At 43.1% G+C, this 25,277-nt stretch overlaps 1 protein-coding gene across 1 annotated transcript in view; it reads left to right on the top strand.

Moving 5' to 3' along the window:
- Positions 1 to 25,277, top strand: part of Shroom3 (shroom family member 3) — a 302,185-nt gene that overhangs the window by 258,039 nt on the left and 18,869 nt on the right. Inside the window, exons 4-6 of the mRNA XM_076864300.2 lie at positions 8,247 to 8,378; positions 15,499 to 18,718; positions 22,787 to 22,860. Of these exons, the coding sequence (XP_076720415.2) occupies positions 8,247 to 8,378; positions 15,499 to 18,718; positions 22,787 to 22,860 (3,426 nt within the window). The remainder of the gene's footprint in view (positions 1 to 8,246; positions 8,379 to 15,498; positions 18,719 to 22,786; positions 22,861 to 25,277) is intronic.

The raw sequence follows: 25,277 nt of genomic DNA on the forward strand, positions 1-25,277 counted from the left end.
ATGGTACATTGCACATACTGGACTACTAGGCAGCTAAAAGGGATGAAGAAGCCTATGAGTATTGATGTTGAGTGTTCTCCAGTATGTATTGTTGAGTACAGAACCCAAGGCATAGGACATTGCATATGGGTTCTTTTGTTAAGGGAGTGAAGTGAGATTTTGTGTTCACATTTGCTTTTTTGTCTGTGCTGGGAATCAAACCCAGGCTTTGCACATGCTAGCAAGTATTCTACCACTGACCACATCCCCAGCCCTTCCTGTATGCTTATATTCACATGATAAAACATTGGAAAAATATGTAAGAAAGTAACTACAGTGGTTAGTTGAAGGAAGAAGAAAAAATTGGCGTGGAGGAGACATGGAGAGCAGGACTTCACACTGGCTTTGACTTCTTTTTTTTAATCATATGAATTAATTGCCTGTTCAAAAGAATATCTGAAGTAAATATAGAAAAAATAGTAAGGTTTGATACATTTTGGTAATGATCACATAGTTTAGTCTTTTTTATTAATCCAAATGCCTTTATATATTTTTGAAGTATATCATAATTTTAAAAATAGATGAGGAAACACCCCAGCGTGGTGGCACGTGCCTATAGTCCCAGCTCCTGTGGGAAGTGGGGAGTGAGGCAGGAGGATCACTTGAGCCCAGGAGTTCAGGGACGGTCTGGGGAACCTGCTGAGACCCTATTTCAAAACAAAACAAAATTGAAGAGGGAAAAATACAAGGATAAATATCAATGACACACAATACCTTGGGAAATAATGATTTATCCTCACCTAAGCACTTAGGTTTTTGGTAAGTGTACCATAAAGACCCTCAACAAATCTTTAAAATGTTAATTCAGATAAACTTAGTTTATAGAATAAATAGATAAAATGTATTTGGTTTCTGTGTTTGGGGGAGTGTGGAGGGTTAGACCAGAACCTTGTTTTGATGGAATTTGTCTTCTGTTTTAGTATTATACACTAAACCAATGATGAATGGACAGATAGATGCGTTGTAAGTGGATTAGGAAATACAGTTCTCTTTATTTTGTGGTGCTGGTAATCTGAGTTCATTTTGCATTCTTGCACATTTCACTCAAGTCAGATTGACAACTGGCATGACTATAGAATGTTGGTGTACCCAGGAGGGCCCATGCCGAGTCGCATTCATAACAGCTCATCAGAGAACAGCATCAACAAAAAATTGAACTGCAATTTTCATTTTCCAAGCTACAGTTGTCCCCTTCTCCATTTGTCTAAATGGAGAAGTATGCCAGTCTTGGTAATCTCAAGTCTCACTGTGCTATGAAGCCCTTCGGCTAACTTCAGACCCTGTTCACGTGAACATTTGGCACTTATATCCAAAATGCCTCCAGAGTCTCACATATGATCTAAACATGATCTGAATCTGGTACCATCGACTCCCCACTCACAGGCGCCGGCTACACTCATTATGTTCTTTAAACTTCCCAACTCAGACTCTGCATTCCTTGCTCCTTCTGTACTATATTCTTCCACCAGTGCTTTGCACGCTTGTCTTTAGGTCTTAGGTTGACTGTCACTTTCTCAAAGAAGCTGCCTCTCACCTGAACGAGGACTTTCAGTCACACTCTTACATTACCCAGTTTTTAAATTTCCTTTGGAACACTTGTAATTATGAAGTTCGTTCTCTTTCTCTTTCTCCCTCTCAGTTTTGTTTACTTGCTGACCATGTGTCTCCCAGCTCTGCCCACCCCTCCTCACTGCATAGTGCTCACTGCTTAGAAATGAAGAACGTGGGCTCCAAAGACAGATGTCTGTATTCCAGCAGCAGCACTGCTCCCCACTACCTTTGTGACTCTGAATAGGTCTCTTATTCAGCTCATTTTCCTTGTTAATATATCTTTATTGTGAAAATGGCATAGAGGTTAAGAGAAAATTCTCAAGTGTCTAGAATGGTGCTTGGCACTCAAATATTCTTTATTTTTTAGTTGTCAATGGACCTTTATTTATTTATATGTGGTGCTGAGAATCAAACTCAGTGCCTCACACATGCTAGGCAAGTGCTCTACCACTGAGCTGCCACCCCAGCCCACTCAAACATTTCTTGAGTGAATGTGTGACACTCTGATTTTATGTAGTAATACCTTTTCTTGCAGCTCAGTCTTTCCAACAAGATTACAGACTCCTTGAGGCCATCCATGACCTTGAAGATCTCTAGCCTCCATTTAAAAAGGTACAAGGCACCCAGTGGGTGATGAAGGAATACTGCTTGAAATACCTGAAGGGCCCCCTCAGAAACATGTTTTGCATTCCTGAATCTGAGCTAGGGCTAGATCTTCTAAGAAGGACACAGTGTCACTTGCTAATTCCAGTTTCATCAGCCTGCCCATCCCACACAGTTGAGCTTCCTTGTTTGTGGTCAGGAATGCAACAAAAGGGCTTTGTTTGAATTATGCCCAGCTCTTAAACAAAACTTAAGTTTGCTGAATTTTAAAATAAACCATCTTCTGACCCTATTGATATGCACATGATGTAATGCACTTTAGGAAAATATTTATTTATCTTTTTAAAGATCAAAGTGATCCCAAAATATAAAAGCATGCTTGGTGTGCTCTTTAGGAATGCTCAGTACATTATTTGCATCATTGGAGAAGTCAGTAAACAGCTGCTGGACTTTTTTGGTTATCCCAAGATACAGTGAGTTATATTTCCAAAATGGGAGGCTATTTTTAAAACAGTTTTGTTTTCCGATAGACAGTCCATGCATTTGGTACCAAATTCATCAGTTAAATCATTGAATTATAGTGAAAATAAGTTTTCTTCTCAGAGGCAGTCACTGTATCTAATTTCTAAAGTATCTTTCTGGAAATACTCTTCACATAAATAAACATATATGCAGTTACTGTATATTTCCCTGCATACTGTGCACACAGTTCTACATTTTGTCACTTGACAATGTATTTTGGAGATATTTCCATATCAATACATTCTTTTCAATAGCCTGTAGTATTCCATTAAGGAAGTACCTCACTGGCTTAACTAGCTTGCTGTTAATGGATATCTAGGTTATTTTACAATCCTTTGATAGATATATGTTTTATTTTGTTTTTAAATCATGCTAGATGTCACCAAACTGCCCATTGTTCAGGATGTACCCATTTATACTCAATACAAAGTGTGTTATTGTTTGGTCATCTTTTCATTCTTCTTTTCTCATCTGTCACCTGACATCTATATGTACAGTATAGAAAAACCATATAAAACAGACTTCCCTCTGAGGGCTTCTCCCAATAATATGTTATGTCCAAAACAAAGTTTTGGGTTTTGGGTTTTTTTTTTTATTTGATTGTATCAAAAATTACCCTGTCTTTCTTAAGCTATGATACCTGATAAAACCTGTTATCCCACCCAAGGCAAATAAATAGCCCTCAGATCACCTTCAGAGAAGAGCTTCCCAAGTCAGATCTCCTTTTTTGTCATTGCAAATCTTGGGCTTTCTTTGTAAAGCACTTATTTTATCTTTAATTTATTTTGTTTCCCCTCCAGAATGTAGGTTCCTTAAGGGCAGAGACAATATCTTAGAAATTAATTCTATTAAATATCTCAATCAGTTTCTGCTCTCCTAGTCCCCACTCACCATGTCCCTGGAGCCCTAATCTGCTACATCAACCCCTCGCTCTCCCCTGTGTTGAGCTAGAAGCCACTGGGTGTGAAGTCCCTTCAGCTTTCATCCTGCTCACACCCTCGAAGGAGGTCAGCTTTTACCTCCTCTTTTCTTCTCATCTCAGCCGCACCAGCTTTACACCTGCATAAGGCAAGACAGGTGCACCTGAGCTCTGGCAGCCCCTCCCTCCTCCCTCCTCATCTAAGGAGCGTCACCCGCCCTTCCACCCTGTGTGTGTGCACTCTCTGTCTCAGAAACTTACTCAAACTTCTCATGGTTTAAAACAAAGCCAGCAAGATCAAAACTTTTTCACTCTCTGGCCTTGTAGTCTTTGAGCATTATCCCCTTTAGAGCCAAGTTTTTGAAAGAATATTTTACCCTTGCTATCTCCGTTTCATCTCTTATTTAGATCTTATCCTACCATAATCAGGCTTCTTCTCTCATTGTTCATAGCAAAGATTTATTACCAAATCCAGTGGACATGGGTCTCATCAAACTGATCTATCTGTAGCAGCTGGGCTGGTTGAGGTTTCTTGCTTCCCACCCCACCCCGCCCGTTTGCCACCACAAGGTTTTTTTTTGAAAATCCCTATACTCTCCTACTTTTCTTCCTATACTTCTCTGGAAGCTCCTTTGTGGGCCTTTTCTCAGATACCTTTTACCCTAAATTGTGATGGTTATCAGAGACCCATCCTTAAACTACTTTCCTTTTCTCCCTGTGCATTCTCCCTGAACAACCTACCTTTCTCAAATGTGCTTTATGGCTCTGACTTTATGTGTGCAGCCCAGACTTTTTAGTACTCTAGCCCCTACTGCCTCCCATGTGTCTCCTCTAGAAATCCCTAGCCCCCCTTGTCCACCCCCGACAGTCCATGCCCCAGCGTGAGCCATCACCTTCCCCATTGACTCCTTTCTTTGCCCTCTCTCTCCTCTTCACCACCTCTCTCCACTGAGACTGGTCACTGAGACTGGATTCTGCTAGCTCCATAGCTTTAGGATCTTTTCATCTCTTCAAGTTCATTGCCACTGCCTTAGTTTTGGGCTCTCATTATCTTGTAACCTGGTGGATACACTAGCTACCAATCTTATCCCTCTCAAATTTATTGTCCTTGCTTTTGGGATTGTCTTCCCAAAACTCAAATTCAAGCATGTCTCTCCCTAACTAAGGTGCTTGGACATAGGACACTGTCTGGACCCTTTCAGTGTGGCGCAGGTGAGACTTTTTATGACCTGGCCCCTCCCCTTTCACCTGCATCTTCTCTTCCTCAGCTAGTTTGGTTACTTGTACTGGGTTCTTGCACATTTCCATGTCTTTGTCATGCTATTCCTAGTGCCTGGATAGTCTCCCTTCCTTTTCTCACTTTATCTTATTCTGCATAAATCTCTCATGGCTGTGTTAGTCAGCTTTACATTACTAAAACAAATACTTGAAACAATCGATTTACAAAGAGAGTGGACTTACTTTGGCTTATGATTTTGGAGGTGCCAGTCTGTGACTGACTAGGATGGTTGCCTTCATGGGTAGTATACCCACAATGGCCAGAAAACCTCTCACTAGGCCATTAAAGTTTCTAACACCTCTCAATAATACCACTCTGGGGAACAAGCCTTTAACATGTGGGCCTCTGAGTTACATTTAAGGTCCAAACTATAATATTTCTGCCTCTGACCTCCAAAGGCTAAAGTCCATCTCACAGTGTAAAAGGGATTCAGTCCATCTTCAAGAGTCCCCAAACTCTTAACCCTTTCAGCATTACTCAAAAGTTCAAGTCCAAAGTCTCCCTTATGACTTAAGGCAAATTCTTAGCTATAAAAACAAAATATTAAATTCATGTCCAGCATCTGGGGCACACTATGACCTTACTGACTGCAGCCCACCTGGCCTCTTGGGCAGGTTTCCTATGCTTCCTGTATCTTCCCTTGGCAGGCATTCCATGTTCCTGACATCTCTGTCTTTGGGGGTCGCCACTGCAGTTCCAGCTTCGATCTCATAGCTCCATATATTGCCCTGCCAGGAGCTGCTTGCAGAGACTGTGTCCCTGCCACATGCCACCTGTCCTCCCAGGATTTCCTTTGATATCTTGGTGGAAGCTCCATGATCCTATAACTCTTACAAGAATGCCTGCATGCCTGCAAACCCAGCCACATGGATAACCCCAAGGTCTGATGCCAATGCAAACTGTACCTGGAACCACTTGAACCAGGGCTGTAGTGGCCTTGAAGTGCATTGCTGGCTTAGCCCTGGGTAAGCAGTGTACCCCTGATTTTTACAGGGGCTCACAGCTCACAGTTTATCTTGAGTCTTGGAGTGGTCTTTTAGATTTGAACTTTCAAGCAATGTTGGGACAGTTAAGACTTGGGGACTCTTCTCAAAAGGATCTGCCTTAGTATGTCTATTTATTTTATTTATTCATTCACATTGATTCTCACTGTAAATATAGCTAAAAGCAGCCAGTAATAGCCATGCTACTGTCTGAGTGCTTTGCTGCCTTTGAAATTTTCTCTCCTAGAGAAACTAGTTCATCACCTTTAAGCTCAGCTTCCCACAGAGTCTCAAGGTATGGACAAAATGCATTCAAATTCTTTGCCTTGGTGTAACATAGGTGGTTTCTAGTCCAATTTTCAGTAAATCCTCATTTCTTTCTGAAACTTTAATAGCATGCACCATTACTTTCTACATTTTATATAAGCATCTGCCTTCTGAGCCCTCACCAGAATTGCCTGTTTAGCTCTGTTTACAGCATTCTGTAAAGCTCGACTTTAGCTAGCGCCTCTAAACTTTTCCAAATTTCTCCAAATTCAAAGGCTTCTATATGGTCTCAAGTATAGTCACAGAAATCCACTTCCTGGTACCATTTAGTGTGTTTGTGTGTGTGGGTGTGTATGTTAGTCAGCTTTTTGCTACTTTAACAAATACTTGAGACAAAATCAACCTATAATGAATGAACATTTATTTTTGCTCACAGCTTTGGAGCTTTCAGTCCATGATTGGTCTACAAAAATCTTTCATAGTTTAGTTCCTGACCTAACCCTGCAGGGTTGTGACTCCCTCCTCTGTTCAGTGAGGAACTCGGGCAGGTGTCTGTTATGGAACCCATGATACTCTTATGGTGGTTTGCTTGACTCTCTTCTATACTGCAAATTATCTGAGCGTAGTGATACTTTATTCTTCTTTGTTATCCCCATTGCTAGAATAGTGGCTGGAATATAGAATGTCTCTATAAATGCCCCCAGAATGAAAGAAACTGAGAAAAGTTCTGGATAACTTAAAAGAAAGTCTTGGCTGGTGGGGTGGAACACACCTGTAATCCCAGCAATCCCAGAGGCTGAGGCAGGAGGATTGCAAGTTCAAGGCCAACCTGGGCAACTTAGTGAGAACCTGATTCAAATTTTTAAAGAATGTAACTCAGTGGTAGAGCACCCCTGAATTCAGTCCCCAGTACTGGGGGAAAAAAATTTCAAAGCACAAAGTGAGATTTTCTTTACTTGACCTGGGTGAAGCAACTCCGTTTGTCTTCTTTTTATTGTCCTATGCATAGCCTTCAAGGTCCGAATCAGAACTTCCAGTGAGGTGTCTGATCTTTCGTGAGAGGTGTATCAAATGATAACTGTGTCCGGATGGTTATATTCAACAGGGTACCTCCCATATCCGTTGGGGTTTCAAACTAGGAGGCTTCTCTGGAACCTCTGGAGTTCTCGGTAATCACCATTCCATACCTGCTCTTGACAAGAAGGGGACCTTCTTTCTCTGGGATTTATTTGGGTCTGTCAGTTTTCCTTTGGGGCAGAGGGTGCTGCTTAGGGGCAGTGTTTTTAGGTAGGCATGGACAGATCCTGCTGGGTGATGAGGCATCCCCAGCATTTCAGTGATGCTGTGCAGATCAAGTGTTGATAGATCGCCTCACTCTTTTGCCAAAAATACAGCCCAGCAGCTCTCCTGACTTTGGCCTTCTATAGCAATGTGATTCTTCTTGCCGCGCTCATCCTTCAATGCTGCAGTCTGAAGGACACCCACGTTTGTCCTTTGGCTTTGTCAGTCCTTTGTGTTTTAAGGGCAGGATTTTTAAAAGTTTAAGTCATCGACTTGAAAATGAGAAACTTTTGGAGACCACTTTGTTCTCTGGACTGTGCAACTTAAAGAGCATGTCAACACCACGTCCTCCTGATTTTTTATTTTAGCTCTTACCAATAAAATAGCTTTTTACTATATATCCACACAAAGTCCCTTGGAAATGGGAAGGAACTGGTGCTCCCTTTTTATATATGGATAGAGGTCTGGAAAGACCACGACAATCATGTGTGTTTTACATTCATAAAGCATAAAATGTTAACATACAGACAGTCTAGATGAAGGTGATATGGGAACTCTATCCTAATTTTACAACATTTCTGTACAATCTGAAATTATGTCAAAATAAGAAATGAAATAAATATCCTGATTAAGCAGGGAATAGTAGTGATTGGTAAGAGAAACAAGTAGTGCCATTTTCTTTCTGGTTTTATTTGCTTTTCCATCTCTGAATGATGTCGCAGTCTCTGCTTGCAAATCCCCAAGCTACCCCTGTGAGGGCCTGCTGCTCATGTTGAAGAGGTCCCCTTTCCTGTCTCCCCAGGCGCAGTGAACCTGCAGGCCGACCTCACTCGTGGCACACAACCAAATTTGGGGAGAACCAACCTGATACCAGCATGATGCAGATATCCCAGGGCACGATGGGCCCTCCTTGGCACCAAAGCTACCATTCCAGGTAAGTCACGGCAGCTGAGACCAAGGGGTTCCTTCAGACATCATGCTCCCAGAAAACAGCATTTTCTGCTTTGAAATCACTTTGTCATATACACCTCGAATCCTCCTCCTTTTAAAACACCCATCATGTGTGCACGTCATCCTTATATCCTGGCTAGAAACATAAACGACTCCTCTGGATGGTCAGTTGAGGTATAAATATGACCCATCAACTCCCAGTCAGGTACTTCTCAATCGCCTGTTATAACAGTAGGTCAAAAAACTTGAGACTCCTTCCCTCAGTGCTACAGTTTCAGAATTGTATATTTTTTGATCTGAATGATTCTGCTCGTGCGTTTGAACTCTCCACTTGGTTTTTCTCCCTCTCTTAAGATAATTCATCTATCTTAGCTCAACAACAGAAACAGCTAAGATCTGGAGGGCTGCTCAGTGCATGCCTGGACTCACGTCATCTTTTATGCATATCTTTAAAGCAGATAGAGTGTGGTTCACCCCACTTTACAGAATAGGAAATTGACGCTTGGAAAGGTTTATTAGTCCAAGGTAAAATGACTGATCCGTGCCTGCATTAAGACAGAACTGAACCTGGTTCCAAAGTTTTTGCTTGTAACCACCAGTTTATACTTCTTTTGCTTCTCTAGTCACTGTTGTACCAGTTGGGGTTTGGTCGGGAAAGAGCTGACTCGCCATGAGCATTACAGGAGAAGGGATTTTATTCTAGAAGTCAGATCTTATGTAATTGAGGGGAACTGGGGAGAAAGGAGTCAAACCCAGTCACTCAGACACAGTGAAGAGAGAGCTAAGCCAGGACTACCTCACACCTGCTACAAATGCAAATTGGCATCTACCCTCCACCCCCAGGGAAGCAGATTCCACAGCATATCACTTGTGGGAAATGTTGGATAAGGTAGAGATGTGGAAAAGCCAAGGAAATAAGGGTCATTTCAAGCCTCTGCGTAGACAGGAGATGCAAGTGCTGGTGTATAGGTGTTAGGGAGAGGGGGCACCGTGCAGCTTCTGGAAGCATGACTTAGCCAGTGGTGGCTGTATATCTAGTCAGGCCAAGACTCAGTCACAGCCCTTCATGCTCAAGTCTGGTCAAGGATCCAGTCCTAGACCTCTCTCTGATGTACACAGGCATCTCCCAGTGCATTCGGCTAAGCTTCAAGCACAGAAGGAGATGGTCATTCCTGGTTACCCTCCTTGTTACATGGCCCTCCTAGTCACCCTGAAGGAATTCATTCTCACCATCTGAGCCTTCTTTCTCAGGGAGCAGATCCCCTTGCAGGGCCCCTTCCCATGCCTGGAGATGTTGAGGGTCATCAGAAGGTAATGTGTGGAACCAAACAGTTTGAAGGAAGAACAGCACAGTGTAAGATCCTTGGGCTATTAAATCAGACTTGGTTTTAAACCTTAACTTCACCACCTACCACATGAGCTTGAAGCAGATCGTTTGACCTCTTTGATCTTGGCTTCCTTTTCTGTGAAATGAAATATACCTATGTCACTTAATTGTTGTGAGGAGTACATAAAATAACATTACAGTTCCTGGCACATAGTAAACACTCAATAAATGACAACTAATTATAACAATCAGGCTGAAGACTTAGAGGCACAGTGAAACCTGGTAATGAATTTGAAGGTTAAGGGCATAAACCAGCATATGCTTATAAATGCAGGTGTATAATAGCAGAGTTCCCCTGAATGGTGAGATCCTTTGCACCTTCCTAACCCCTAACCTTATCAGGAAGCCCTAAGTCTGAAGTCATACCATGACCTAAAAATGTGCTGGCCTATGACAGAAATAAGACTCCCCTGTGAGTGCTTAGAATAACTGCTTACAGTAACAATGGTGAAGCTCCAGCAGGACTGGAGCTCCTGTGTCCCCCTCCCCCTCCCAGACTCCAGAGGGGTTTAGGAAGCCAGTCCCTCTTTACACCTTCTCTACTACTCTGCCCCTGTGAGCCAGGCTTCAAAGTAGCTTCTCCCACACAGTGACTAGCACTGCATGGTAGCAGAAGGGGAAGGATTACCCAGAATGATGCAGATGTGTGCATCCTCTTCTGCCCCCATGGATCGGTCACCCCATGCCTTAGGCTTGTGGCTTCACCCTCCCCAGAGTCTCACTGCTGAGGTCTGAAACAAGCAGATGGAGAGGGGCTCCAGGTGTGTTGTTAAGGACCACAGTGGCATCTAGTGGTCTGGTGTGCCAAACCAATTGGTTGGTTTCCCTCTGAGAGCCTTAATTTAGTTCCTCAAACCCAATCTCAGGTCTGTTTATGGATCTGTTTTTCATTATGAAGCAGAAGTTTGAGGGAGTAGGATGGTGGTGGAGGAGTGGAAGAGAGAAGTACAGACACACTAAGGACATCTAGTCTGTTTTTTGTGTGTGTGTGTGTGTGTGTATGTATGTGTGTATATGGTTTTGTTTTGTTTGTTTGTTTGTTTGCAGTGCTGGTTCTGGTACCCAGACCCTCGCACATGCTAGGCAAGGGTTGTGCCACTGAACTACACCCCCAGCCCAAGACATCTAACTTTAAGTGAGTGTAAGCTGGATTAGATTTGGAATTTCTCCAAAACTTTCTTTCAGCTCTCTTCTACCAGATCCTTGTCACTGTCTATTTGTGCCCTATCGGAATCTCACACAGTGGTTCTAAACTATCAAAGTACATAAGAAGTGACCTTGAAAAGTCTTGTAGTTAAGTCTTCTGATAAGAGGCTAAAATAATACCAAAAATTTAAAGTACCAGCACTTACTCAGTGACCCACTCTTTCAGTAAATATGAGTACCTGCAATGTCTCAGATGATTTTTAGGTATTGGGAGTGTAATGGAAAACAAGATACGAAACACCCCCATCTTACAATATTTATTTATTTTTCAAAGTCTGGCCCATGGGGTGATAATTTGTTAGAAACTCCATGGGGAAAAAGTGTATAGGGTTAAATAAGTTTAGAAAACATTGCTTAGTCTTTTTTCCTTTTAGAATAGCAGACGAGCCAGGTGTTATAGTACATGCCAGTAATACCAGCTATTCAGGAGACTGAAGCAGAAGGATCACAAGTTTGAAGTCAGCCTGAGCAACATGGAGACCTTGTCTCAAAAAAAAAAAAAAGAGAGAGAAAACAAAAGGCAGGTGAACAATAGTTTGTGAAAAGAGTCAGAAGTCTTGCAATAAATAAAATTGTTTAACTTATTTAGCCAATGCTTTCCAAACAAATTTGATTATTTAAGGAACTTAATGTTCTGTAAGTATTCTTTAGGAAATGTTTCCATATGCCTGCTTTGTGCTCTTTAGAATGTTCTATTTATAAAATACTGTTGCACACGCAAAATAGTCATTCTGTAAGAGTCCGTGTATCTGCCGCAGAATAACAAAACATTTTCTTATGTGTGCTTCAGTTCTTTCAAGATTACCAATAGAATCAAAGTTTTATTTTATATAACCAAAAGGACACCATGTAATAGCACATATTGCTAAGTGCAGTGAAGAAAATGAAGCAGAGAGGCCGGGGTTGAAGCTCCATGGTGGAGCGCTTGCCTTGCCTCACATGTGGGAGGCACTGGCTTCGATCCTGAGCACCACATAAAGATAAAGGTGTGTGTGTGTGTGTGTGTGTGTGTGTGTGTGTGTGTAAAAACAGGGCATAAGGAGAGCAGAGTTGATACTTAGTTCTGAGAAGTCTTCTCTGAAGCAGAGACGGGAATAAAGGAAGGGAGTGAGCCAGGGCAGGGCATTCTAGGCGGCGGGAGCAGCAAGTGCAAGGCCCCCAGACCCTTTCACCTTCCCGTGGGTCTAGGTGACAGTCAGGAGGCCATTGTGCTTGAATGTGTGAGCAAGGAGAACAGTAGAAGTTGGAGAAATATTGTGATCAAGGCAAGAACTTTGACTCACTTGGGGTGCACTCCTCCTGAGAGTATGGCCGTCTTCGTGTGGGTTGGAACTACTGCAGGATTGAATATGTCATTATAGATTGTTCTTATCCCCACGAAAATGCCACCGCAGAAGCAGGGATGGTGAAGTTAATCAAAATCAATAACTCAAGACTGTGATAGAAGAACTTGTTCCCAGAGGGAAACCTTGGGGCTCTAATTCCCAGGGACAGAATGTCCCCGGGTAGCAAGGAGGAACACCTTACAGAGGTCTCCTGTGATGCTGTTCACCTGAGGTTTGCTACAGATAGGAACTCCCCAGACCCTCGCCCTGGCCTGACTAGAGATATGTGTAATGGTGGTCTCATATTTCCAGACACCGTCTATGTTTTGCGGTATGTTAGTGATGACATTTTCCCCACTCAGTAGTGATTTTAGTCACTTTGATCTGTCTGTGTTCCTAAGTTAGATTTGAATTATCCTTTCTGAAAAGTGAAAAAGTGCTAAGCAGTTTGGAGGGGAATTAAGCAGTGTCTGTGTACTACCTGCATAGATTTTTGGTGAGCAAAATAGCCCTTATGAGTTCTTCCATTTCCCCTGGAAGTATTCTGTCTGGATCTTCTGTTGGAGGAGAAGAAAGGAATCCTAGATAGGTCTCTGGAGCAATCTTCAACTGGGCAATCTCTTCGTTTTGTAACAGAACTTCTTCATTTAGAGGGGAACTGGAAAAGGAGCGGGGGAGAATACATTCTGGCAGTGGCACATGCTGTGTCATGCCATTGAGGGCAAGATCTGAGTTCCCTGTGTTAATTGACTTGGGAGCTGTTTTCTTCCTTACTACCTTGAATTTATTCTTGTCCTTCCCAAGGCAGGTGCTCCATTCAATAAATTGACTTTTTCTGATAGAGAAAACAGAGTGGCTTCAAATTTACAGTCTTTCTTCCTAGGCCTCCAGAGTCACTGGGATTACAGGTGTGCGTCCTTGTGTGCAGTTTGTAGTCTTCTTTTCATTGAATTTCTTCACTAGTTTTGACTTAGAATATGGTCCTTCTAGTCCCTTGACATATTCTCTGGAGAGATTCTAACCATAAAACATTATCATCCACTTGACTAGTAAGACATCAGATTTATTTGCATGGTATCTTGAAGTGTAATAGCTATATGAATTTTAATAGTGCTTAAATGCTTATTTATTTAAAAATGGGAAATCTTAAGCAAGAACTCTGATTTCCTTTCTTTAGAGAACAGTGAGACACAGACATTTGAAATACGGAGATTATTATTTGACTTTTGAACTGCTTATTCCTTCCATTATATCCTCCCCATGAATACATGGATCTTCTTCCCCTTCCCTTCCCTTCCCTTCTTTTCCTTGTTTCTTTTTAGTGCTAAATAATATTTCATCACGTAGATATGCTATAGTTCATCTGTTCAACCATTGCAGGGCATACTGGTCACTTTCAAGTCTTTAGCATGAAAGAAGTTTCTATACACATCCACGCACATGTACATATGTATTAGTCAATTTTACATTACTCTAGTGAAATACCTGAGGCAGGCTACTTTATAAGGAAAAGAGATTTTTTTAGTTCACAGTCTCAGAGACTAAAATTCCAAGATTGGGCAGCCCCTTTGGTTCAACCTCTGGTGAGAGCCTGATGGTGGATGGGTGCAACGCAATGGGAGTACCTGTAGGAGGAAGAGATTGCCTCTTCAAACAGGAAGTAAGGGGTTGGGCTCACTCTTCTAACACACCTCCTCCACCACCACTAGAACTTCCACTAAAGCTATCCTAGTCCCTTCCCAGGCCAGCTCTCCCAGTGATCTCAGAACCTTCCCTAGGCCCATGTCTTTAAAATGTTCTGTACCATCTCCAAACAGCAACACCCTAGGAACAGACTTCCAATACACAGACCTTTGGAAAATAACCACATCCAAACCATAACAAAGTGTGATTGCTGGATGTAAGAGTATGTTTTAGTTTTGTAAGAAACAGCCAAACTGTCTTCCACAGTGGCTGTGGCATTTTTCCATTCCCACCAGCACAATGAATGAGAGTTCCTGTTGCTCCATATCCTTGCCAGCGATTGGGGTCGTCAGTGTTCTGGATTGTGGCCATTCTACTGAGTGAATAGTTGATAGCCTATTGTTTCAATTTGCAGTTTCCTAAGGACAAATGGTGTGGAGTATCTTTTTTTATGCTTGTTTGCCATCCGTATCTCTTCTTTGGTAAGGTGTCTATTAAGTCTTTGGCTAAGTTTTTGAAATAAGGTGTTTGTTTTCATATTGTTAATTTTTAAGAGTTCTTTGTTGAAGTATATCTTAAGTTTATAATTTTTAAAACTACTCATGAGTAATTTTGTTTTGAGCAAACTGTGGAGTATGCAGTGCCAAGATTGAGAGTCTCTTCCCCTCTCCCCCAGCCAGGGTCTGAAATGCACCTGAAGAAGCCTGTAAATGTGAAGCTCCCACCCTCCTAAATGCACAGAGGTTTTTGCTCCAGATTTGGGAAGTCACTCCTAGGTGATGGAATCCCAGCCCCAGGGGCCTCCTGTGATTAAGATTCCTTTTAAAGCTTTCTTCTCCTTTCCTCTCTCCCTCACTTTCTCATCAGCATTTTCTGACTCAAATTTTTCTATTTCTCTCATTCGGCTTTGTGTTTAGCTTTCTCACCACAAACAAATTGTCTCTAGTACAGTTGAGATTCCAGGAAGATTGCCAGACTGTCTCTTTCAATTCCTTAAAAAGGAAAGATATTAACTAAAAACATACACATGTGCACACCAAGTCTCCCTTATCCATCACATGCCCATTTTCTAACTAAGCTTTTCTCTTTCTTCCAACAAACAGCTCCTGCAGATACAGAATTTCATTCTCTATCACTGTCCCTCCTCTTCCTCTCCTTTCTTTCTCACCTCTCCCATTTTTTGGAACTTACAGAATGTCATTTTCAGCATAGCAAGTTTCATCAGTTGTGCTGCCTGTGCTCAAAGGCCACATGCCTTCCTCTGTGCCCCTAGCAAGCCTGGGTGATTAATTAGAGGCACATAGGCTACAGAGTTGGACAGTCAGTCCTAGTGATGACACAGAAGGAAGCTGAGCAAGGCCCAAATATGGCCCTTTATACCCACCCTTCCAAAACCCAAACATCCTGCACAAGAGTATATTTATAAGCTGGGTCCTGTGCCTGAATGCTACTAAATGATAACTGCCTAATGGTGCTGACTGCTTTCTTACCGTTTCTTCCAGCTCCTCTACAAGTGACCTCTCTAACTACGACCATGCTTATCTGAGGCGGAGCCCTGACCAGTGCAGCTCCCAGGGGAGCATGGAGAGCCTGGAGCCCAGTGGGGGATACCCATCCTGCCCTCTTCTTTCCCCTGCCAAGTCCACCAGCAGCATTGACCAGCTCAGCAACCTCCATAACAAGAGAGATTCAGCATATAGCTCCTTCTCTACCAGTTCTAGCATCCTAGAGTACCCACCCCCTGGCATCTCTGGCCGTGAGCGTTCAGGCTCCATGGATACTGCTTCTACTCGAGGTGGCCTCCTAGAAGGGATGAGGCAGGCGGACATTCGCTATGTCAAGACGGTCTATGATACCCGGAGGGGAGTCTCAGCAGAGTATGAGGTGAACTCTTCAGCCCTGCTTCTTCAAGGTAGGGAGGCCCAAGCATCTTCGAATGGTCAGGGCCATAATAAATGGCATAGTGTTCCTCGAGGCAAGGGAACGCCATCCCCGTCCTGGACCCAGCAGTGTCCCAGTTCCTTGGAGACTGCCACCGAAAACCTGCCCCATAAAGTGGGCGCACCCCTGCCCCCAACTCGAAGCGACAGTTATGCTGCCTTTCGGCACCGTGAGCGGCCCAGCTCCTGGTCTAGCCTTGATCAAAAACGGTTCTGCCAACCTCAGGCAAATGCTTCAGGCTCCCTGAAATCATTCATAGAGGAACCACTGCATACTGTACTAGAAAGGAGTCCAGAGAACAGCCCCCCAGTGAAGCCTAAGCATAATTATACCCAGAAGGCCCAACCTGGCCAACCGCTGCTGCCAACTGGCATCTACCCTGTACCTTCCCTGGAGCCACACTTTGCCCAGGTTCCCCAGCCTTCTGTGAGTAATAACGGCATGCTGTACCCTGTACTGGCGAAGGAGAGTGGATATACAGCTGCTCAGGGAGCTTGCAACCAGACGGATACCTTTGATGAGAACGGGAACCACAATGGAGCCAGCAGGCCTGGGTTTGCCTTCTTCCAGCCCCTGGAACACGACTCACTGTCCCCAGTGGAGAGGAAATCAGAAACTGCAGCCAAGTATGTCCCCTACAGAGTTCATTTTTCTTCAGTGCCTGAAAACGAGGAGGATTCCTGCCTGAAGAGACATCTTGCACCTCCCCAAGGCAGCAGCCCACATCCCAATGAGAGAAGGAGCTCCCATGGCGACAAACCAAGTTCTAACCGCCACAGCCTCAAATCCCCTCGGGCTCAGGTTTGGCAAGTGGGTGAAGACAAGAAATCTTCCAGGCCCCCAGAGCCCTGGGAGGGCGATTTCCAGGAAGAAGACTATAATGCCAACCTCCGGCAGAAAGTAGAGAGAGACAGCTTAAGCCAGAACCTGTCAGGGAACTTTGGCAGGACCAAGACAGCCTTCTCATCCCTCCAGAACATTCCAGAGAGTCTAAGGAGGCAAAGCAGCCTGGAAGTAGGAGGGGGGGCCCAGGAGGGTTACCCTGGTGGCCGGCCCACTTGTGGAGTTAACACTAAGGTGGAGGACCCGGGAAGGAAAGCTGTTCTTGACCACAGGGCCCACCTGGACAGGCCAATTTCCTACCCAAGGCCTGAAGGGAGAACCGGTACCTCAACCTCTTTCCCTAGTTCAGACCCAAGGTATGAAGAACCGGCCACCCCACCACACCAACAGACATCCAGTCTGGGCCGGAGGAGACTCAGCTCAGGAAGCACCTCCACCCTTCAGGGCTTTCAGTACAGGAAGCCCCATTGCTCTGTATTGGAGAAGGTTTCCAAAATCGAGCAGCGAGAGCAAGAAAGCTACAGAACCCCGAATGTGGGTAGCCCCACGTGTGGTCCCAACTACAGGCCCACTAGGACAGTCCCAACCTCCAGTACTTCTGGGAATGATTTCCAGGAGACAAAAGCCAGCATGCGTTTCTCGGAGCCTGCTGAGTCTCTAGGCAATGGGGAACAGCACTTCAAAAACGGGGAGCCTAGGTTGGAAGAGGTTTCCCGGCAGCCATGTGGTCAGCAGCTGAGGAGCACTGCGGAGGGCAGCAGTGGCCCCCTGCTCCGAGGCAATGAGCCCCTGAGGCCGGACACTCGCCTGCTCCGGAGCCAGAGCACCTTTCAGCTCTGCAGCGAGGCGGAGAAAGAAGCTGTTTGGGCAGACGACAGACCCGGCACGCCCGAGTCGCCCCTACTGGATGCACCCTTCAGCCGCGCCTATAGAAACAGTATCAAGGACGCCCAGTCCCGCGTCCTGGGAGCCACCTCCTTCCGACGCCGGGACCTCGAGCTGGGTGCCCCTGCTGCCTCAAGGCCCTGGCGCCCACGGCCTGCCTCGGCCCACGTGGGGCTGCGGAGCCCAGAGGCTCCCACGCCAGCCTCCGCCTCCCCGCACACCCCACGGGAGAGGCATAGCATGACCCCGGCCGAGGGAGGCCCAGCCCTGCCCGCGCCCCAAACGGCTCGCAGAGGGGCGCGTCGGCGCCTGACGCCTGAGCAAAAGAAGCGCTCCTACTCGGAACCCGAGAAGATGAACGAGGTGGGGATCTCTGAAGAGGCTGAGCCTGCGCCCTTGGGCCCACCGAGGAAGGGGCTGCACTTTCCGGAGAGCACTGTCGCCGACCGGCGCCGCGTCTTCGAGCGAGATGGCAAGGCCTGCTCCACGCTCTGCCTGTCGGGGCCGGAGCTGAAGCAGTTCCAGCAGAGCGCCCTGGCCGACTACATTCAGCGCAAGACCGGCAGGCGGCCCTCCTCCGCCGCCGCCTACGGGCCCGCTGAGCCCGGGCTGCGGGAGCGCGCCCAGAGTGCCTACCTAATGGCCGGCCCCACGGCACCCGAAGGCCCCGGCCTGGCCGTGGCCTCCAGCCTGAGCTCCCTGCGGGAGCCTAGCATGCAGCCCCGCAGGGAAGCCTCCCTCCTGCCTGCGGCCGCCGAGCGCCACCGGGGATCCAGGGACCGCAGCAGCTCCTTTGCAGGTGGCCGCCTCCTTGGGGAGCGGCGACATGGGGACCCCCAGACCCAGAGGGAGCTGCGCAATGGAGCTAACAGCGGACCAGGGGGCACCCAGAGGATGGACAAGACCTCTGGGGGGCCGTCTTCCTGGGGTGCAGTGGCCGGGAGGGCCGGCAAGTCCATGTCGGCAGAGGACCTGCTGGAGCGGTCAGATGTCCTATCTGTCCCTGTCCATGTGAGGTCCCGGTCGTCTCCCACGGCAGACAAAAAGCACCAGGTAGGTGCAGCCATCAGTTATTGGCCTAGGATTGTCCCTTTGCCCCTGGAAAATTTAGTGGGGGTTCCCTTAGCCCCATTCCTCCCACTTTGTTCAGTTTTCCTTTTAAATGCAGAAAAGTAGCATTTGTTTTCATGAGGGTTTTTTCCCTCAGTGCCTTTACCTGGTTCCTTTATAGATTCTTATGGACAGATACATAGAGATATAGGTAGATATAGATAGATATCTTATGGAGTCGTGTCTCTCTCTTTCTCTCTGTCTCTGTGTGTGTGTATTCCTCATTTTAAGAAGTTGCCCACCTCTCAGTGCAAGAATACATGGTTAGGAAAAGTTAGGAATTGTTATTTTTGTATGTTTTGCTTTCATTCCTTGGTTTCATGGATAGAGACTATGTCTGAATATTTTGAAGTTTTTAATTTTGTACCTTCTGTGTTTCTTTTGCTAGAATTATTGACATTGATTATTATTGGTTATTGAGTTCCTGGCCCACACCTAAGTATGTACCTGGCCTTTAGCTGTTTTTATGCTTTACAGTTATTATCTCAGTCCTCAAACTAATTCTCTGTAGTTTGTTGTCCATATGAAGCCTGAGTGTGTATGTGTCTCTCCCCCATCCCCCATCTGTGCTCTATCCTAATATGATTGGGAAATCAGACTTTCACAATCTCACATCAAAGCACTTTCTTAATAAAGGCTCTAAACTATGCAAAGATTATAAAGTGCTTTCCTCTGGAAATTTTAAGTATAGCTAGAACCAGAATCTGGGCACTCAGAAGAACCTGGCAAGGAGCCTGTTAATTTCCACAACCAATTCTTAGCCCATCTCAGGCAGTGCTTTAATTAGAGATCACGTAGCTCCCTTCCCACCTAAGATGTTGGGAATTCACACAGCCTGACACCTGCTCAGATATTGGGCAATTCAGGGCCTCTCCGTAGCCAGCTTGGGATTTTTCTGAAACATGCAGCCTCCCATTTTCTGTCCTTTTGATTCCCCTTCATTTGAAGGGTATAATTGCAGAACAAATAGATATTAGTGATGGAGCTTAAATGCATGTCAGACTCTTGCCTGTTTCCCCTTACTTTCTGTGAAACTTTGGAAAACCTAACCTTTTTATAGTGGGTGGACCCTGCAAAACTGCAGAAAAATATCCAAAATTTCTGCTTCAGAGACAGAAATTTATACCTCTTCATTGCATATATTAAAATATAAACAATAAAAAGAAACCATTTAGAGAAATATGATTCCTGGTAGGAATTTGTTTCCAAATGCAAAAGAGGAGTCTTTTCTGGTTCACACTGAATTTGGGAAGAACTTCACATTTAACTGGAGATGGTGTGACAAACATTACTTAATTGCTGAGGAAATTGCTCAGTACATGGCACCACAATGTTGGATGTAGGCTTGATTCTGTGGGATGCAGCTGCTAAAGTCCTTTTTAGCACCTCTCAAACTTAGCACTTAGGCATAATTAACAGAATCGACTTTCAACAAAATGCGAAGTCATCAATAGCTAACAATGATCAAAATTTTACTGTGCAACAGTCATTATACTGTTTATAAAAAGTAGAATTAATTTTCACATCTATGTGATGAGGTACATAAAGGGAACCAAGGTCCAAAGAGGTACAAAACTTGCCCAAGGTAGTAGGGAACAATGTTTAGACCCCATACTGACTGACACCAGAGTCCTTAAGACACCATACTAGACTGTTTCCTTGAATAAAGAAAGGCAGAGGTGGGGAGAAGGAGGTTAGAATTAAACTTAAGTCTTATATATGAAAATATCAGCTAATGAAAAGATTTCATTTTAACAATTATCAGTTACTATTGCTTACATTTAAATAAGATTTTCATATGGATTTTGAATTAATTTTAGTAGATAATTGGAACCAATAAGCTAAAGTAGACAAATTTTGTCATCTTCATGTTTTATCAGTCACAAAGACATTACAATGTCTTAACTTAAAACCTGAAAAAAGAGTAAGGATTGGGATTCAATAGACTTTAGGTTTAGTCTTAAGTGTGCTAAGAACTGTAAATTTTAAATCAGTTTTGAGATAACAGAAATCAGATGCTTAACAAGTTGGTATAAATCTATGCCATTGTGTTTCTTCCATAACCACTGCTTTTCCTTATATTTTCCTAACATATTCTGTTAGCTTCTTACCAGTTTACACAAAATCAAGTTGTCTTTGGCGGTGAACATATGCCCAATCAAAGCTTGAAACATAGCAGGGAGCTATCCTCCTTGAGCTTCTACTAGGATGGGAAGGCATTTTCTTTCTGTCCAAGTGGTATTTTGATGAGAAGTTTAAGGAATTCTCCTGGTAGCCTGTTACTGGATCTAACTTCCTTTATTTTATGCATAGCCACATAAATATCAATTTAAGCTTGACATTCCAGGGACCAAGTCATATAAATACAGAAGTCATATACATTCTTATACTGGAATGCAAACAATATAATATAATAAAACATATTTAAACTTTAATGCATTAGGAGCTCAAAGTGAGTATATTCATGTCAACAAAGGGAAGAGTGGTGGTGAAAACTTTAAAAACACCAAAAGTTTTCATGGAGTGCAGGAATTCCCATTCCATATGGTGATATTTGAGGGAGTCAGAACACATGGAATTCATTTTTCTCAAAACATTTAATTCTGATTGCATCCATCCCAGCCACCATTTAACCTCTTGAAATTTCACAGGAAGATCTTGGACTTGAATCCTTACTTCTCCATTTATTTAACTGTGGGCTACATACTTCTCTGAGCTGTAATTACACCCCTTTCCATTGTTATAAAGATTAAATTATAAAAGAAATGTCAAGTGCCCTGATATTCCAATCATACAATCAGTGGATTGCAAAATAATTGGCAGAGAGTGCCAGAGAGTCTGAGACCCAGTATGGGGTAGCTACAATTATTAACATACCCAGGTGTTTCTTCTGCTTCTACTTACTGCCACTTTTGATTCTTTTTATTGCTTATTAGTAGTACTTATACCACTGACCCAGGGGAAACAGTGAGAAAGAGAGTAAAAAAGCTCTTTGGACAGAATAAATGTTAAAATTATTAAAATTTAGGGATTATATATGGATCTAATATTTTTAATACTGATACTGGGGATTGAACCTAGGGACACTCTGTAACTGAACTACACCCCCAGCCCTTTTTATTTGAGACACAGTCTCACTAAGTTGCTAAGACTGACCTTGAATTTTCTATTCTCCTGCCTCCAAGTAGCTGGGATTACAAGAAAGCACCATTGCTCCCAGCTTAATTTTTGTTCTTTACCAGTGTTTTATTATAACTGATTGAGAGTTGAATGTATCATCATCAATTGCAACATCATCAGCATCATGAACCAGTTCACATGGGACTGATTTTACACTATCAATTTTACACTTTATTGACCCTTCAGGACACCAGGATATAGTCTTAAATATATATAGGCCTGTCTATTCTTTTTTTTTTTTTTTTTTTTTTTGGTTGATCCTATTTACTCTTAAAAACTACCCTCTAAAAAGTCTGAGTTAATGATATCACATGTGCATGCAATTTTTCTCAGAGAATTTACTGCAACCTGGTTACAAACCAGATTCATATCATTTCTGACTATTATTTGGAATGTTTGAGATTTTTGCAAAATGTAGTTACTATCCTTATCCCATATTTCCGTAAGATGCTTGGCCCATTGAATTCATTGTCACTATCACTATCACCATCTTTCCAGTATTTCAGTCATTTTGAACTCAGGAGGCAATTGTTACTGGATGTCTTTTACTTGGGAAGCATCCTTGTTAAGGAGTGCTCCTGGTGAGACAGGCAAAATTGCAGATCCTTTCACTTTTGACTGTGGGTCCATTTCCTTGTTGATGCAGTGGAATTAATAATACCTCCTGGAACTTTGAGAATTAAATGAGAAGGTATATAAGAGTTCTGTCATGGTGCCTGACAATGGTTGGTCTCCAATAAGAAAGTTTTCCTTCTCCTTTCTACCTCCTTTCCATTGGTAAATTTAAACATCTGTTTATTGGTGATAATCCTGTGCCTTTCCTGTTTCAAGGATGTTCTCCTGGGGGAAGACAGTGGCTTTGGTTTCGTGAAGGACCCATGTTACCTAGCTGGCCCCGGATCTAGGTATGTATGTGTAACTATGATGCCCTTGCCTATGAATACTGCTGGAGTTAAACTACCCCTTTCAATAAGAAATTGTGGTGTTGTGATCTTGCCTTATGTCATGTGCTGCCTTTTCAATTTGTCTAGGCCATGGGAACTTTTTTACTTTGGGTTATAAATGACTTTTTCCTAAAAACAAACTTGTTAAAAGTGGGGTTTGAATGTGTGCTATTGAGGAAATAGACGTCTGACTTCTGACAGGTTTGGCATCAGAATAATTAATGGAGATGTTCCTCTCAAGCACATCCCATGGCTCTCACTCATGGGGCCTCATCTGTGTGCAGAGGATCAGGTCTGGTGACTGAAGTGCTAAGGAAAGAATGGACAGTTCATGAAAAGCATCACAGAGCAGACAAACTCACAGGAGGCACCTGAACTAATAAACTCAAAATCATCATCTTTAGATACAGAGATAGAAAGTAACAGGCAAGTGACTAAAAATAATTTGCCTTCAAGATCATGTGTCCTAGGTAGAAAAATAGGAACATAGCAGAAATTTCCGGAGATTTCCCTGAAGCACGTCTTATGTATAGTTTTAGTGCAGCATTATAGAGCTGTATGCTACAATTACTACTACTAATAAAACCATTTCAACATTTTTCATGTTTTTTCATACCAGTTTCTTGATTTTTTTAGTCCAGTCATTGTTTCTCTGTCCTCAGTAACTCAATGCTCTCACACAGAAGCAGCCAGCATGGCCGGGAAATGGGTATTGTTACCTACTTTAAAGCCAAGAGCAGCGGCATTCTTTGGTATGTGCCTTTGCTTTGGTAGCTATGTTGAAAGGGAGGAAGGAATTCAAGGCAAGGTTGAGGTTTTTGATTAGTTTTGGTACATTAATTAAAAGCTGGATACAGAAAACTAACAGGGAATTAGAGCACTACTAAAAGAGAACTGGTTTGAAGTAAAAGGTGGGATTAACGACAAAAAATCAAGTAAACGACAAAAAATCAAGTAACCCACCGGGCATGGTGGCACACACCTGTAATCCCAGCACTCAGGAAGTTGAGGCAGGGGGATCTCGAGTTCAAAGCCAGCCTCAGCAAGGCCCTAAGCAACTTTGTGAGACCCTGCCTCAAAATAAAAATAAAAAGGGCTGGGGATGTGGCTTAGTGGTAAAGTGCCATGGGTTCAATTTTTGGTCCAAAAAAATAAAAATAAAAAAATAAAGTAACCCTATTTAAAAGTGGGCAGAGGACTTGAATAGACACTTCTCCAAAGATGTTACATAAATGGCCAACAAGCATATAAAAAGATGCTCAACATCACTAATCATCCTAAAAATGCAAATCAGAACCATGAGCTATCACCTCACACCCATTAGGATGACTACTATAAAAAAAAATGTTGGCAAAGTTGTAGAGAAGTTAGAATCCTAGCACACTATTCATGCACCATTTTACATTAATGCAACAGTATGGAAAACAGCATGGAGGTTCCTGGAAAAATTAAAAATATAATTACCACATAATTCAATAATGCCCCTCCTAGGTATATGTCCAAAAGATTAAAAGCAGGGTCTTGGAGAGATACTTGCACAACCATGGTTTGTAACAGCTTTCTTCACTATTCTTAGTAGAAACAACTCAATTGTCCATGGATGGATAGATTTATAAACAAAACATGGTAAACACAGACATTAGAGTATTATTCAGTCTCAGGAAGGAAATTCTGTCACATGCTACAGCATGGCTGAACCTCGAAGATGCTATACAAAGTGAAATAAGCCAGTCATAAAAACACAGAAACAGAATACAGAACAATGATTACTGGGGGCAGGAGGAAGGGAAGGATGGGAAGTTGTTAATTGGTATAGTTTCAGATTTGAAAGATATAAAAATTCTGGAGATATGATTTACAACAATGTGAACTTTTTTTTTTCCTTTACATGTGGCAGGCAAGCGCTCTACCACTTACACCCTCAGCTCATGAACATATTTAACACTACTGAACTGTATACTTAAAAATGCCAAAGTTGAAAATTTATATTGTAGTTTTTACCATAATAAAAAAATTATTTTTTAATGTGAAAATCTTGCTCTCAAAATTCATTCTTGAATATTAGGATTCATGGATATGGATCAAAAGACTTTATATCTAAGCCCCTTCACACCTGATGATAAAAGGGACTTGGGCAAAATCTTTTTTTTAACCATAGAATTTGTCCCTGAGAAAAAAACAACAATTATCATGAAGAATCATGGTCACTATTATCTTCAAAAACTCAACTATAATCTGGGCACAATGGCACACACCTGTAATCCCAACTGTTTGGGAGAGTGAGGCAAAGGATCGCAATTTGATAGGCCAGACTTGGCAATTTAGTGAGACCCTACCTCAAAATAAAAAAGTAAAAAGTGCTGGGTGTGTAGCTCAAT

The sequence above is a fragment of the Callospermophilus lateralis genome, chromosome 8, assembly GCF_048772815.1.
Source record: "Callospermophilus lateralis isolate mCalLat2 chromosome 8, mCalLat2.hap1, whole genome shotgun sequence".
NCBI classification, from domain to species: Eukaryota; Metazoa; Chordata; class Mammalia; order Rodentia; family Sciuridae; genus Callospermophilus; species Callospermophilus lateralis.